Source organism: Haliotis rubra, unplaced genomic scaffold (assembly GCF_003918875.1).
Source record: "Haliotis rubra isolate DU_JTF1 unplaced genomic scaffold, ASM391887v1 Scf333, whole genome shotgun sequence".
Taxonomy (NCBI): domain Eukaryota; kingdom Metazoa; phylum Mollusca; class Gastropoda; order Lepetellida; family Haliotidae; genus Haliotis; species Haliotis rubra.
In genome coordinates this window covers 405,124-420,954 of record NW_025767006.1, presented here as the reverse complement: position 1 = coordinate 420,954, position 15,831 = coordinate 405,124, and the positions used below count along the sequence as shown (strand labels likewise).

The 15,831-nt window shown below is 35.4% G+C and overlaps 1 protein-coding gene across 1 annotated transcript in view; it reads right to left on the bottom strand.

Moving 5' to 3' along the window:
* Positions 1-10,625, bottom strand: part of LOC124284293 (ALX homeobox protein 1-like) — a 36,474-nt gene extending 25,849 nt beyond the window's left edge. Inside the window, exons 1-2 of the mRNA XM_046720365.1 lie at positions 10,408-10,625; positions 7,747-8,066 (exon numbers count right to left, since the gene is read on the bottom strand). Of these exons, the coding sequence (XP_046576321.1) occupies positions 7,747-8,066; positions 10,408-10,603 (516 nt within the window). The 5' untranslated portion in view covers positions 10,604-10,625. The remainder of the gene's footprint in view (positions 1-7,746; positions 8,067-10,407) is intronic.
* Positions 10,626-15,831: the final 5,206 nt, after the last annotated feature.

Genomic DNA, 15,831 nt, shown 5'->3' with positions numbered 1-15,831 from the left:
CCCGAGCGCTGTTTCAACATGGTCGCGGCAGGATTTTTGATTAAAAGCAAACAATGTAAATTTGGGTGAATTCTCTCGAAAATATCAGCCTGGCAGGGCTTATTAGCAACATCTTGTTCCAGTCAGTAGCCAAAGATTCCCCTAAACACAGGGGCATGTAAACTGGGTTTTTCTCCCGTCCACCATGTAGCTACCATGTGCTACTAATAGGAACCAGTCTTTCCAATGCAGATACCAGAATGGATGGATCTTATTGGTCAATATTCCTCATGTGAACCAATCAAAATCGGACTTTTTGTCTGAAATTTTATGTCTCACGAATGTAAATTTGAGAAAGGGACGTTTTAACGCGCGGGTTTCTGTTACCGGAGAAACTCTCATTTTTAAATCGTTGTTCTACGTTATCTCACAGTTTAATGTCCATTAACGTCCAATAAAATTTATCGAAAGGCAAATAACATTATCATTGAAGTCCCTGTAGTGGCGTGTTGTAACGTTAAATTTTGCTTTTAAAAACTAAGCACGCTTCCAAAAATACAATACACGTAGAAGAGTGTCTGTCAGATACCATTTATCCTGCAACGAGTTGTTGCGTTCGTAAGATACGGTTTGAAACAACTCGTTGTAAGATAAATTGTACATGGTAGACATTAGTGCAGTAACTTGTGTCGTACATGCTTTAACATCGATCGCAGTGGCGTATTAATACGTAAAACAACAGTGACGTCACCCGGTTTACTGCTTACTACCCATACTTATTGTGACCCTCCACAAAAAGGTTTCCCTTGTATTGATTATCAAGGTAATGATGATTATAATAAAGCTGAGATAAATGAACATTAGCTAACACTCTAAAACTTCATATATTTCGACAAAAGCGTATCTCAATTCGACCGAAGCACGGTTAACCTATCAGTGAACATCGTTCAGGAAACTAGTCCGTCATAATCTGACCTTAGGTCATCATCATGGAGGAGCTAATCTCGGATCTAGTTTTCGATTTCGCAGGAACGTTTGATACAACTTATCTTAAAGGTATTTCTCACCTCAAGATATTGTGGAATATTTCTATTCTGCAATGACAAACAAATTTTAAAACAACGTAAAGAAAACATCTTTAAAGAACTTCTAACCACTGAACAGTCATCCAGATATACACAAATTAGAGTTGTGGTCGATATCTAGTTTTGAATTCCAAGCGGATAATTCCTAGCATTAGTTTTGTATAGATATTCAAATGACTTCAAATGCATCAGGGAATCCATAGATTTCCTCCTTAAGAAAAAAACCCTGACAGACAGCTTTTTAGAATTGCATATCCGACTGAATTCGCGTTCCAGCCGCGCTGCGCTTATACACGCTAATTGAATCTTATCTTTCGATGCTTATCACAAAGCTCGAGCCGCGTGGAACTAGATCCGCCGCTGTTTGTTTTTGTTAATGTTAGTTTCCTCCTGTTTTTAAACGGTTAATAGACTCCCTAACACTAAAGCGATTTTAAGTGACTTTTTTGGTGGGCGAAAACTGAGGCATCGATTGTCCTAGGCTTTCATCCATAGCCACAGGTTTATTTTTCTGCGAATTAATGTGTCATTTTATACGTGTGCTTTTCCGTAGGGTGTTTTTTGTTCGCTGTAATATGTGTCCGTTTTCTGGCTTGAATTCTTCACCTTTTTAACAAACTTCTTTTGAAATCTTGTTTGAAAACATATGCCTAATATTCATCTACAGCAATGTTCACATTTGCCGGGTTGTCGTTCTCGCCTTCACAGTTGGAAAATAGAAGTTTAGGTAAAGAATTATGTCATACTACATAGGCATATAAAAGAAACAATCCATTCACAGAACAAAAAAAGTATTACAGTTGTTTGGGTTATTTTCTTTGTAAAATGAACGTTTTGTTTGTTGTAGTTGTTGCCTTGTATGTTGAAATTTAGTTTATACTAAGAATTCTGTCAGGCTACACATGTGAGGGGGATACATTCTGATGTTGGTCCACAGCATCACATGGCTTCCAACTGTTTGTTTTGTTATCGATGTTGAACAATTCTGTTTTGTGGGAAGCTGGGGGAAACCTCTACCTCTCATGGTTGACAATTGACTAGCCTTTGCATGTGTTTAGGACGGGCGCCAACGGTGAAGCATGATATAATCGGAATTAAGCAATCGACTTCTTCGCAAGAGATTTCTTATGGGTGTGGAAAGGGTTTTGTGGCTTTTATTTAAATGTCATTATACACGGTGGATAGGCAAACATTTTATTTGTTGCATTCTACACCAAGTCCCCAACATTAGTACATAAACTACTCCAAATCCCATTCTGTTTATTCGCTGTAGGGTTATCAATGTATTGTTTCTTTACATATATCAGGGAGAATAGAAGACGTAGATTATCCATGCATATAATTAGCCTCTATGGCTACACCAGCCATATAGCTGGATATTTGCTGAGTGCGGCGTCAAACTAAACTCACTCACTATGGCTACACCTTTAAGGCTTGGGAGCGTGTCGTTTCTGTTTCATTTAAATAGCGTGTACCTCATGCTGCATGCAGTAGTCAGGTCTGGAATATGTCCTTGCTGTTTCATTTTACGTGGTAGGAGTGTCATATATATTCCCGTCACCCTCTATCTTCCTCTAAATATCAAACCTCAAGGCCAGACAATCAGTCTCGATTATGCATCAAAACAGTTCCTTTTGAGCGTAACAGTAAAACGACCACTAAATGGACACTGAAAATCAGTGATGACACCAGGTGTTCACCAACAGGGTACTCATACCCTGCATTAACATTCTCCTAGTGTTTAACGTTGTATGGGGTCTGTGTTGGCAGTATTTTCCTATGAATACTGTGTACAGAAAAAAAAGACATGATTAGGCCTAAACTTTACAAAAATAGAGACATAAGAGGATATGAAATAGTGGTTTCATAAGTTCAAATCAAAGTAATTGATTGTTTTCTGCCATTAATACATGGACTGTCATTCATACACATCACGACATTTCCTCGAGATTCGGTAATCCGTATCAGGTGAAGTTAAGTGTTTAAAGTTTTTCAAAGCCAACAGTTCGTTCAACATTAACCATAGTCTGTCTCACAGTCCCTGAACCACATTATTTTCCTTAATGCTAAACCCTCCATGCAGTGCTAAATCCCTGACAAAAGCAAGTGTAGATTTCCCCAGGTTCTGAATCTCTCAACTCACTAGGGGCTCCTTTTCAATTTAAATGGGCTTATTTGTTGCTTTCAAAATTATATATATTCAGAGACTAAGCATTTGTCTACATTAACTGTCATTCCTTGACATACGTATATTGCAGTAATTTGATTATAAACAGACCATTACCTGACCAGCAGCGAGCCATTAACACTTTCTGAATGAGCATCAGACGTGTTTTAAACCCATGGAAACGTGTTCACTGTTGACACTGTTTTTGAATCACATAACGTTGTTTACGTTCGTGCTCGTTTCTCAATCAACTGCTACCGTAACATGTGTTTTAAATAGGTGTACATGTCAAATCAGACGTTGAAACAATTAAACCGCATGACGTCGTATGGTCGTTTATTGATGTTATTACGGCTGCTTGGGGTGCAATCGTCTGTGACATGGCGATCGTCTGCTTGAAGTGCCCGGATGTCCTAAGATGCGCAGAGTCATCAAATGTAAAGCGTCCCGAAAACTTTACAGCCATCGTTTCGAATCTCGGCAATTTCCGTGATACTTGATCCGGCTTTCGGAATGTCGTAAAACGCCCGGTAGCCTTTCACAATAATCTTTTATGTGAAAATAAAACTATCAAATTAATCTAATTTGGAAAAGTCAGCAACTTTGAAAGAGTTTGCCTCTTGGATACTGTATTCGGTTCAACTGTTTTCGATTAGGAGTATTTCAAAACTAGGCACTATCTCCAGGCTCTTTATTTTGGAGCAGTATCTAAACAAATTAGATTAGTGAGACATGATAAGACTATACCCTCAGCAGATTTCCTTCTTCGTTATAATTGTGATCTGTCTGCAAGTGATATTAATTTCCCTTTCAATAGAATACTCACTACTATCGCAACAGTGAAATGGTTATAAGATTCTTATAATGCGAGTTATTTATGCGTAGTTAATGCTTCAGAAAAATAATAATAAGATATGTAATCTGGTCTACATATATCGTGTACAATCGAAAATAATGTTAAATAATACGCACAGAAGTCGGTCTGATGTTCATAAAAATGTCGAGAAACAAAGCTATTCCTTTAATAGCCTTGATGCTTTTATATATAATTCAAACCTTGATTCTTTAAACGCTGTTTGTCCCCCAAGAGAATAATCTTAGAGCGGTGTAAGAGATTACCTATTCAATTTAAAATTTAAAATTTTACATGCAGATTTATAGTTGTTATGATGCTCTCCATAAAGAATGATCGGTGAAGAATTATTTCGATAAAACATTGAGTTACGCGATGCATAAAGTGTCTACGTACTACTGATTGTCTAGGTACAAAACTATGCATTTAGGTGTTGAATATAATTTGTATTTTACACAGAAGCGTCTGTTATTTGTAACTATCAGTTCCTTTACAGAAGCCTCCGTCAGACCGATAAATTTGCAAACGTAACTAAGGCAGGTAATGAGATACCTGACTTTCCAGCAAGTGCGATGCTTATTGAAGTTTTAAACGTTTTAAACAGTAATTCAAACTGCAAGTGTGAAATTCCACATCTGTCTTTTTTCTCTCATGGTCCGCCTGTTCTCTTTTCCTTTTGTAAAACAGGTTTTACATACATGTGTGACAAGGTATAGGTAATTCTTTCTATCATGCTTGACTTATAGTTACCTGTTGCAGAACCCCCAGGTACCACTCCAGGAGAATTCTACTATTAACTGTTTGCAGCCGAATCTTCGGATGATTGTGTTCATGGACATTCGGTGTGTTGTAATGGAAAGATGAAACATAGTGAACGTATTATACCTTTGTGAAATAGTATTTATTTATTCCCCTGTTTTGTATATTGTCATCACCTTTGATGGAAATTATGAGATTTGTATAAAAATGTCGGTTGTTATTCCTCAGAAAGCCGTTTGTCTGTCAATACATGACTATGTTATATGCGATCTATAGCGTTTTGAGATTATTTGTAAATGTTTCCATAAAACTTTGCATAAATATTACTTTCACTGATAAATATATTTATGTTGAAATTGTCACATAAAGTCAAACATTCAAATATTTATACATATTTACCAGTATGAATTGTGGTATTTAAAGAACAAATACATTGCACAAATCACAGGATATGTTTATTCATACAGTTATGTTGTTGCATTGTCTCAAGGTGCAATATTTTCACAAATAATTTTACATATTCCAACTTTTAATCCTCACCTTTTATACGGTATCGGAACGCATGTACATTTCACCCCTGTTTGATGTGACAAAGGCTGTCGCTCAAATGTCAATTAGCGGAAGTCGCGGATTTCGATAGGGCCACATGTGTTGTGAATTTCATTGATAATAATCTTAATTCAATTAACGTCAAACTCGGGGATAAAGAGATTTGAGACAATGTCACTTGCAATCAGGATTCCGTCGTAGGTATTGTTTTAGGTGGGACTTTCTAATATTCCTTTTACGTTTTATGTAAACAAAAACGAATTTCCATGCATATATGTGTCTGACCCACATTTCAGCGACATATTTCTCTTGCGAATATCTATCATTCAACCTTAAACCGGCTACTGTAAGTTCTAATTAATTTCATCACACAGAAGTTAATTGAAAGATGTTATACTGAACAAAGAAAAATAGGTATCATGAATATATTATGTATTTTTAGGGGATTTTGTGCTCCGTCTTTACTACAAAAATCACATGTAAATATTCATGATTCATATCTGGATTCACTATATGTAAATGCATTTTTATATAAAATTCTTCTGATATTAATATTATTGGCGTCTTTTGCCCCTTTTGTCGATTCATATAAGCATAATTTCACTATCAAGTATACTGGCAAAATATATATTTGAATCTTAAACAGTTACTGGTGTGAAACAGAAAAATGATCGCGTGTTCTGATATCAGCACTAGAGATAGTTTTTTGTGTAAAAACACAGCACCGTCACATGTATAATGAATGTATTATTTAGCACCGATGATTCACGAATGGGTTATGGGAAAGCAACCCTTCTAAGCCCCTGGTTAACGCCGCGGGGGTGGGGCTGTCGGCCCGGGGGTGAGTGATAATTAAAACCAGGTGCTCAAACGTCTAGACTATGTTCTACAGAACAAGACATGTTGGTTTGGGCGCGTTTAAGAATCGCTTCTAGTATATTTGGATGTCTTAAGTTATTAAAAAAGGTGATCAAATGTAAAAAAAACCTAAAGACCAGATGTGTGGAATGCGATAAGAACTTGCTAGTAGGGACGGTAGACTTTGCCTACAGTATCCTTGGTGCCTGACCTCGTGTATTGCATAGGATGGTGCCAATGATATAAGCCACGATTCAGGTGTATTTACCTGAATCTTATACATTCCGTCTGCATGGGGAAATTAAAGCGATAAAATTTACATAATCATATATATCAGCAAGAAACAGAATTCTTATAACTCATCTTAGATGGAATACTGTTTCATTTAGGCATTCTATATAAAACGTCTTTCTTTGTATTATTACCAATAGATCATGCTAACAGTGTTCAGTTTGCTTTTTCTGGGAGTTCGATACAAGCGAGGCGTGTTTGACAATTAAAACAAAAAAAAACCCAATGCATTTCTTCAGAAGTACACTAAAGAATTAAACAGCCTTTTGAAAAAAAATACAAAAACAATTCGACATATGTGGAATACCTTCAATGATATCATGTGGCCATAAGTTCATGTAAGCCTTTGTAAATAGTATCAATTTTGAAGAGTGGTGCATCCTATCTATACTACTATATGATATATAGGCTAAAGAATCTTCATCATGTATAGGCTAAAGAATCTTCATCATTTGTTGCTGAGGTATAAAGAATGGAGACTTTTTACACTATATTCATTTAAGTTTTAAGATTAGTAATTTAGACATACATCCATTATCTGTCATTGTTATGTATTCTGTTAAGGTTTCTAAAAAATGATAAAACGCTGATATTCTTGCTTGCATGTAAATGCTAACATATTATTATTCTATATTTGTTATAACGATAAGGTTTGTCGTCGAAATGAACTAAAACTGCATTTATGATAATAAACACTGACCGATATCGAATGTAAATTCACATAATACAATTCAGTCAACTGAAATGAATATTATTCATTCTGTAACAATAATCTCAACGCCTTATTTGGGAACACCTTTGCCGAAACCAAGAGACATCGTATTGATAACATCTTTATAAAGGTATATTTAAGTGCAATATGTTATTTTATTTATATCACTTAAATTCAATAATTAAATATTATACTATTAGTATGACTTCAACAGGTAACGCATATCGTTTGTCAATCTTGTACCTGTGCAAATTTGCTCCCGATTTTACAAAATCCATTTAAACAATCCAGGCCGTTTTTATTTAGTGAATATATTTTTGTAAAAAACAAACTTTGTACACATGAAAATTTACACTCGTTCAATTTACATAATACAAAAGTATCAATTCAGCACAGTAAATGAACCGTTGACTTCACTGTCTTGTGGACTAAATCAGAGCATTTTCAAAAGCATGATTTTTGTTCGTTCATATTTTTTTTAAAATGTGCCTACCTGTACTCTGGCCTCGGTGAGGCTGCAGCGAAGAGCGAGTTGTTCCCGGGCGTACACATCAGGATAATGAGTCTTCTGGAAAACACGTTCCATCTCTTCCAACTGGAAACTGGTGAATGTTGTCCTGTTCCGTCGCTTTTTCCGCTTTGAGTCCGGACCATCGTCCTGGTTATCCTCAGAATTGGACAGACCCCCTTTATCCTCCAAACTCTTGTCATTGTCGCTCAGATCGTCCTTGGAACAATCTGGGGACCCCTCGCTTTTTACACTGGACACGTCCCCGTTCTGGAGCTTGGTTAAGTCTCCGGAATCGTCCATATCTGGAATTACAAAAAAGAAAAGAATATTTATTCATAATGTCATTTTTCACCGATTAAGTGTTTATTTCATGCATCATAATTTAGTTATTTGTAATGTAAACGTAGCACAATGTCATAAAAGAAAATTATATCAGACAACATTTTTGTTTTCTTTTTATTTGACTTTCTTTACCCGTTCAGTTCTGTTTTGCATAATTTATTTGGTTATAAATCATTGCTCTGGCATAAGATCATTAGGTTGTTATGCATTTATATCCTGTAGAATTATGAAGCATTTAATGTTAAAACGAATCTTGATAAACGGGGATTTGCCCAGAAATTTCTTATACAAATTCTAGCATTTAACTTCATTGTACTGTCAATCCATAGTGATGTGGTTGCAATGATACCATTGACGCATTGTGACCGTGTCTTGGAAAGTATATGCCAATACTAAAACGTTTTAACATATTCTGTTGTATCCTTACGAATTATTAATCGTTTAAATGAAATCAGGATTTCATTATTCACGAATAAATATTTAATTTGCTGTATATATATTATTTGTAAATATCAACTACACATTTATAAGTTTCTTACATTTTTGTTAGATCGCCGATCACATATTGTTTGGTTCAATATTCTTTAACAATTCAGTAATGTTTACCATTATACCAGCGCTACGAACGTAATTTCTTCATATTAAAAAGTAAATTCCGTTTGGATACATGTAACAGGTAAAAACACAGTATATTATATTTGGTTATATTATTATTTTTTCATAAAAGAGACTCTTTTTGTTTTGACAGTTTGATGTTCCACTGAGTATATAATACGACACAGAGATAAATAAATATTATAGATTTTATTCATTTTACTGAGATATTTTCATTAAGACTTTCTACGAAACCATATCTGTACTGGCATAACATTTTATTTAATTACTTATCTAACTCGTTTTGTTAAACTCTGTAAATGGACACTTCATCATTATAATTTGGAATCTTATTTTAATATGCCTAAGTATGATAGCAATACTATGAGAAAAAAAATTCAAAAGAGGTATAACGTTCTATGATTCCGAGATAAAGATAATCAATTATGTTTCTGAAATGGTGTGCGAATGACATCGCTTATGTGTTTGTCAATATAATTTCCCCGCAGAACCATTCTTGAAATAATTACTACAATAATAGTCTGTAAATCTAAAGTATGTTTTAAAATGCTACTTTTGGGAAGTGTAATATTCAGCTGCTACACCCTTGCTGTTGAGAGCCTATTACTTAGTATTAGACAAATAATGTCAGCATGATACGCTGATAGAGACATAAACAAATTCCCATCACAAAGCGATGACAGCGTTGTTATCGGAAACTCCCTCAGAAATTTCATCGCCTTGTTTCAATAAAGATATCATGCAAGGTTCAGAAAGTCATTGCATTTGGAAATGGTCCTAAATAGCAGTGTGCTGGTCGGATGACCTGTTTAGAGAGTGATAACTTCACAATAACACCACTTCATCTGATAAGTGATCATGATAATTAGACCCCCAGGAGAGAACCTTGTCGTACCCCCCTTCATACCACATCTGGCGGGGTCCTAGTATGTTAATTTGTACACTTCAAGACACACTAATTACATCACTTGCTGGATTGATTTATATAATAGTTAAGTCATATTGATGAGTTGTTTTAGTGAATTGATTTACGATATACAACTTGAGAACGGAACGTCAAACACAAGCAATTGGTATTAGAAAGTTGTTGAGTTGAGTTGAGTTGGGCTTTTAAGTCACATCGGCATTTGTCCAGCCATATAGTGACGAGAACGAGTCTGCATTAATAAACTTTTCAAGTACAAAATCCGAATGAGTCTTATTTAAAAAATGCATATATTCATTTCATTGTCATTTAAAAACAGAAAATGTCATAGTACTAAATTCAAAAGCACGCAGTTTGTTATTCACATTACACTATTCGCAAATGTATGCGTTAAAACCACGTATACCACATAGACATTGTGTCGAAATGATATTACACCATATAAAATATAGTATATTTCCCATATAATTCTACTTTAAAAGACAGATTTGGTCTTCGTTATCGACATAATCATTAAATAAATACCAATAATACATTGCAAGCACTTGTAAACAATGTAAACAAGATTAAACTTCATGTTCCGACACAATTAGGGTTGTAGTAGTTAGAATAAGGGCAATTATCATTCTGTGACAAGCAGGAATTATGAAGGCGATGGAAACCCCGGAAAAAATACTGTCCCAGGGTTTCCTAATTATGACGTGGAACAGTGAAAAGAGCAATGTGACCCCCTCAAACTGGAAGGAACTCCATACACATACCTCGGTCTAAATCCTCGCCTCTTCTGTTTCCAAGTATATCGTCAATAGAGTGCTGGTTATACGTACTAGGACGTTGTACTGTGTCCACGAACCGGGTCGAGGAGGCCAAATACTCCTCAGCACTGTCGGTACCAATAGCGCTTCCGAAAGAAGTGTACACTTTTTCGGGTTTGATCAAGTTATGAGCGGTAGTCATTCCGTGTTTTCGTCGCAAGCAACACTAGCTAAACTTACTCCAAGTTGAGGACGTTTCTTAATAAGATAATATTCGCTGTACGGTTTTAGCTCCTTCTTTAAACCTATCAGATTCCCGGCTGGCTTGAACCCTCCCCTTGCTCGCTCATTCATATTACCGCCACTTCCGGAGCCACGCCCCCTACCTCATGAATATGAATGAGGTCCCGGCAGCGGGCGGTCGTTGTGTTGTTTTGATTCGCAGCATTTCCCATCTGATTGAAGATGATTTTGGAAATTTTGGGAATCTGCGAAAGATAAAAAGATGCGATGACTTTCGGTGGTTATTCTTCAAATGTGCTATGCATATAATCTGAGATGTTTTGAAAACATGGTTTATAGTTTTGAAAACAGACACGCCTGGGACTTTTATCGTAATAGGGTGGTAATAACTTGTTTTGTCTTTGGCTAAATTGAGTTGAAGAGGCCTCCAACTTGTTGATACTCCTGAGAAAGGAACGCCTGGTTGTAAAAGTTGAAACTGTGGGATAATTTTATTTTTATTTTGCTCGCGTATGGGTCGGAGGAAAGTTTACAAACATCCCCCAGGCCTACCACATACAACTTGCAAAAAATATAATTTCTGAGCGGCATTGATTTCCTTTGATGTAATGAGTTCCAGAAAATCTGTAAAAAATCACTGACGTCTCCGACAAAAACGTCTCTGTCTCCAATATCAGGATAGAGTGATTTCCTCATCACAATGCTGCATATTTTGTGATACCAGAATGCTTATGAATTATCAAATTAAAACAGCTGGCCATCGTGTCGAGATATGTATATGGAAATATTACTCTTATGATAATGATTATTTCTGATGCAAAATGTGCACTGAGTTCACTGAAGACTTTAAAAGCATTTCGTGGCACCATTTTTCAAAAGAGAATTTATGCTTGGTCTTATTAAAAACCACTTGGTTAATGAACATCGTAAGTAATAAAAATAATATTTAAAATTTCTACTTTCTCACCATTTCTTCTTTTTAGAGTGTGAACGCGTGTATATAAACATTACTTTCAATCATGATAAACTGGCACAAACTTTATTCTTTCAATGCACTTTACAAGTGTTTACATTATTAGCCGTACACCTGTGAACTCTGAAATATAACATTTTAACATAACGAACCCCTACACCTTTTCTAGTATCTAAACGAACCCACAGTGCGAACTAATAAAATACAGGGTAAAAAATAACATCAACGCATTCAAAACCATGTTTTAACAGAGTTTTACAGAGACGAGAACACACTTTCAAAGAGGACGGTAGGCAGACAGCAGTTGAGGCTATGATGCATGATTTCCATTCTCATAAGTTATTCTGTGTAAACATAACGTAAAACCTGTGATATTTACATAGGCACTTCACAATATGGATCTCTCCCTCAAGAACGCAGGGGAACACGGCAGAAATGTCAGAGTCCATCAGGGGGATACGGGGGTAGGGAGAAGGAGATCCGATTCTCACCAATATTCCCAGAATATTTCCAGAATTCCTTGCTCATCTGTGAGTTTGCACAAATGAGTTGTGCGAAAACGTATTTGAACGATATGTCTTTGTTGGTTCAACTTATTAAAATTTTCATTTGTTTGAAATATATTTTAAAAGGAATCTTAAAAGCTGTCCATGTGATTATGGTGATGATGATTTTATTCATAGCTCTTTACTTGCATTATGTATTCTAATCTTGTTAACGGCGTTTACAGTTTTCTTTAGTGTTTGATGTTCTTGTCGTACGCGCCCCTATTCTCGTGCGTACTTGATTATGTAGCATTTTAGCACGGATATTACAATTACAATCCTTCAGATTATTTTACACTAGAAAACTTTCGAAACAATTCATATATAATTTAATTTGCATTCATCAAATGGGAATTAATAAATTCATACTGTACAGTCGCGTCGTCAAGCTTCAAAGAATATTTGACATTTTTCTCCAGACTTGTAACATTTCGGCTTAAAACCATATATGACGTATTGAACTTATGTTTAATGCACGCTCGATTCTTACTAAAGCTAGTTATTAAAGGAAAATATGGGACAAACAAACAAAGGTCACAGACTTAAAAGTCCATAGAAAAGCCGAGGAGGACAGTACGTGTGGTCCTTAATCTATGTGGCGCTTTCATAAAAGCCGTACTAATGGAAGTTGTATCCTGTTCTTTTGCAGGAGGAAAGTCCAAATGGCTAACTAAAATCAACAAAGAAATGGCAACAGCGGCTACAGATGGATTACTGGCAGGGTTATAACGTTATGGGAAATATATTGTATTTCTTTGTCTCTACTGTTCTTGAACATAATGACATTGCCTTTTATCAATGGAATTGAAGTACAACTAATGTGTTTGTGAATATGTTCTCATTGCAAAGATTTTTTATGAATTATTCGATGAACAGTGATATGATTTTTCTGGATTTGAGTGGATTTTATTATTTATCACAATGTGATACATAGAAGATTGTGTATACAACTGTTATGGATATTTTTGTGAATTGGAAACATTATAAAGTGGACTGTATAAGATATACTACGTATGAAATGAATTCATAATGAGATACTACGTGTGACATAAATTCATAATGAGTTGTCATCATATTATATTGTGCAAAATAATGTACTTGGTTCTACCTGATATATCGGACTTGAAAAGGAATGTCTCATTTCAAGTATGTCAGAAAACTATTTGGTTTGTTTTAGTGGGATTTACGTCCATTAAGAGTTCCTGGAACTCCGTAAATATGTATTCTTTGTACATATGTGTCTTTGCTATTCTCGGGTAGTGATACATACATGGTCATACACTTTTTGTATGTTGGTTTTCGAATTTCTTGAAGTTGTTTTGAAGAATGTGGTAGATATATTTATATTGTTTTAAAACTAATTCAAAAACTAATAATTGACATCGGTAATAAAAAATATATTTTTTCGTCATAGAGGCAAGATATAGATGGTATTGTTTACACCCTCTACCGAGGTGTTCTGTGAGAAGTCCAGAACCTATTACCGTGAAGACGATTTAATCGTCACCTTAGTTCAGTTTGGTGAACATAACCATTTTTTCACATTTTTATCACCGAAACGCAAACAACTATACATAATACTGCATATGATCGCAGGTTACTTTACAATCACATGGTTATATTTCTTCATCTGTGTTTAATACTGAACAAACCTTATGGATAACAATTTATATTATTTCCACTGCTAGTGTATAGTAAGAAGTTGCTGTGCATAAAGTTTGTTCAATTTTATTCTTCACAACTTCTAAAATGGCACTGAAAGAAGTTCATCTGTGTTTGTTATTTTCATTTTCTTGTTCATATTTGCATCTTGCACCTCGTGGCTTGTATTTACATGTAACCTGCATCCCTGTTCAATACATACAAATAGGCAAGCACAACTATATAACCCAGAAGGCGGGTACTGAGGGTCAACCATTTTATATTGATGTAAGGGACGGTGACGGACTTGTATTTACATGTAACCTGCATCCCTGCATCATAGGTTCAATACATACAAATAGGCAAGCACAACTATATAACCTAGAACGCCTGTACTGAGGGTCAACCATTTGATATTGATGTAAGGGACGGTGACGGACTTTTATTAGAAACAGAATATGTTTTCCGTTACTGTATAAAGAAAACGTGTTTTGTCTCTAAAAGGACTAGCCGAATAAACGTATCGTCGTAGCATTTAGCATGTCCAGCGAACGATTTTGTGTGTGTAATTATGTAGGCGAAAAAGGAATTTCCCGTATTTTTCGGAATCCGAATTAAATGCATCACCAGATGAATGATATTTTCCCTAATTATATCTGTGATGTATCTGTGATCAGGACTCCTGCCTGAAAGTGTGAAAGTTTTGACGTTACAAAGTAATTTGTTTCGGAAAATATTCACGATTTTATATACAATATGTTTCCTTCTTCATTTTCAGATGAACAATTGCCTTGCCTTTGCATGTGTTTGTGACCTGTGCCACTGGTGGGACACGATACGTTTACTTGTTAGGGAACACCTGGTGTCAGCACTATTTATGGTAACTCCTAAGTGATCTACACGGATTCGCACAATGGACTTTGCTTATAGCAGAGATTTCTGACGATTACGGAAAGGGTGTTTTTGGTTTTGTAACATGTTTAAACAATAATTCATAATTCTTTGATTATGACAATGTTTTTATCACCTTGTCTTTCTTTAGCGTTCTCCTTGTATAGCATTATACATAATTCTCAAGTTCATATATAACATATTCTTAAAAATACATGTGTTCATTAACAACTTGAATAGGTTTAAATTTAAACTTTATCTGATAATTTCAATGAGGGTAAAATAGCTAGTTCCCTTTGGTGCTTTACTCTCGCGAGTTAGAAATTAAAGAGCAATAAAACAGCTTCATCTGTTTCATATACAGATCTATGGGTCAGAGTGACAAATAATGACCCAAGACTGTAAACAAGAGGGGTGACTTCAAGCAATAGTCACCTTTATGTTTGTGTTGAGAAATATTAGGTAGAGCTCAGAAAACGTTTTATGCGAAGGACATAAGTGATGCTTCATGCAACTCCCAATTTGGACTTGTGCCGTATGTTATATTTGTGCAGATAACAATATACTTGCCTTTGCATGAACTGTCATAGATGACAGCAGTAAGGGAGGATACGCTCGACTGGTATCATCACCTTTTTGTAGTGATTCTTAAAACCGCGTTCATAGTAAAGTCGGAGTCGTACAATGCCGGTTTTAAGTTCACATAGAACAATATATACAGTTCATTCGTTTGTAAGATGATATTACATGAAGCTTCTCACCCTCAATTTTGCCATGTTCATTAAACCGCCATTGCTATCTTACTGATTTGATCATATATGTATTACACTTCTGTTAATTCGTTTAGCCGTGAAACGAAACAGGGTTACATTTAATAAACCAAAAACATCTGTTGCTTGCCATTCTTATGTGATACTACTGATATTTGAAAAATAGCGTCATATAGAAAAAAGACTGCTTTTGCATGTACAAGAACAACTAGTTGAACTTTCAGCTTGTTTCCACCTTTTTTGGTTTTAATTGAAGATTTACATTTCTCACTAAATTACACAAACATCACGTAAGCAGGCACAACTATTGCAGTTTTTGACACCAAGAAAACACGTGCAGGCATTACTCTCCCGTTTTACAGCCGGA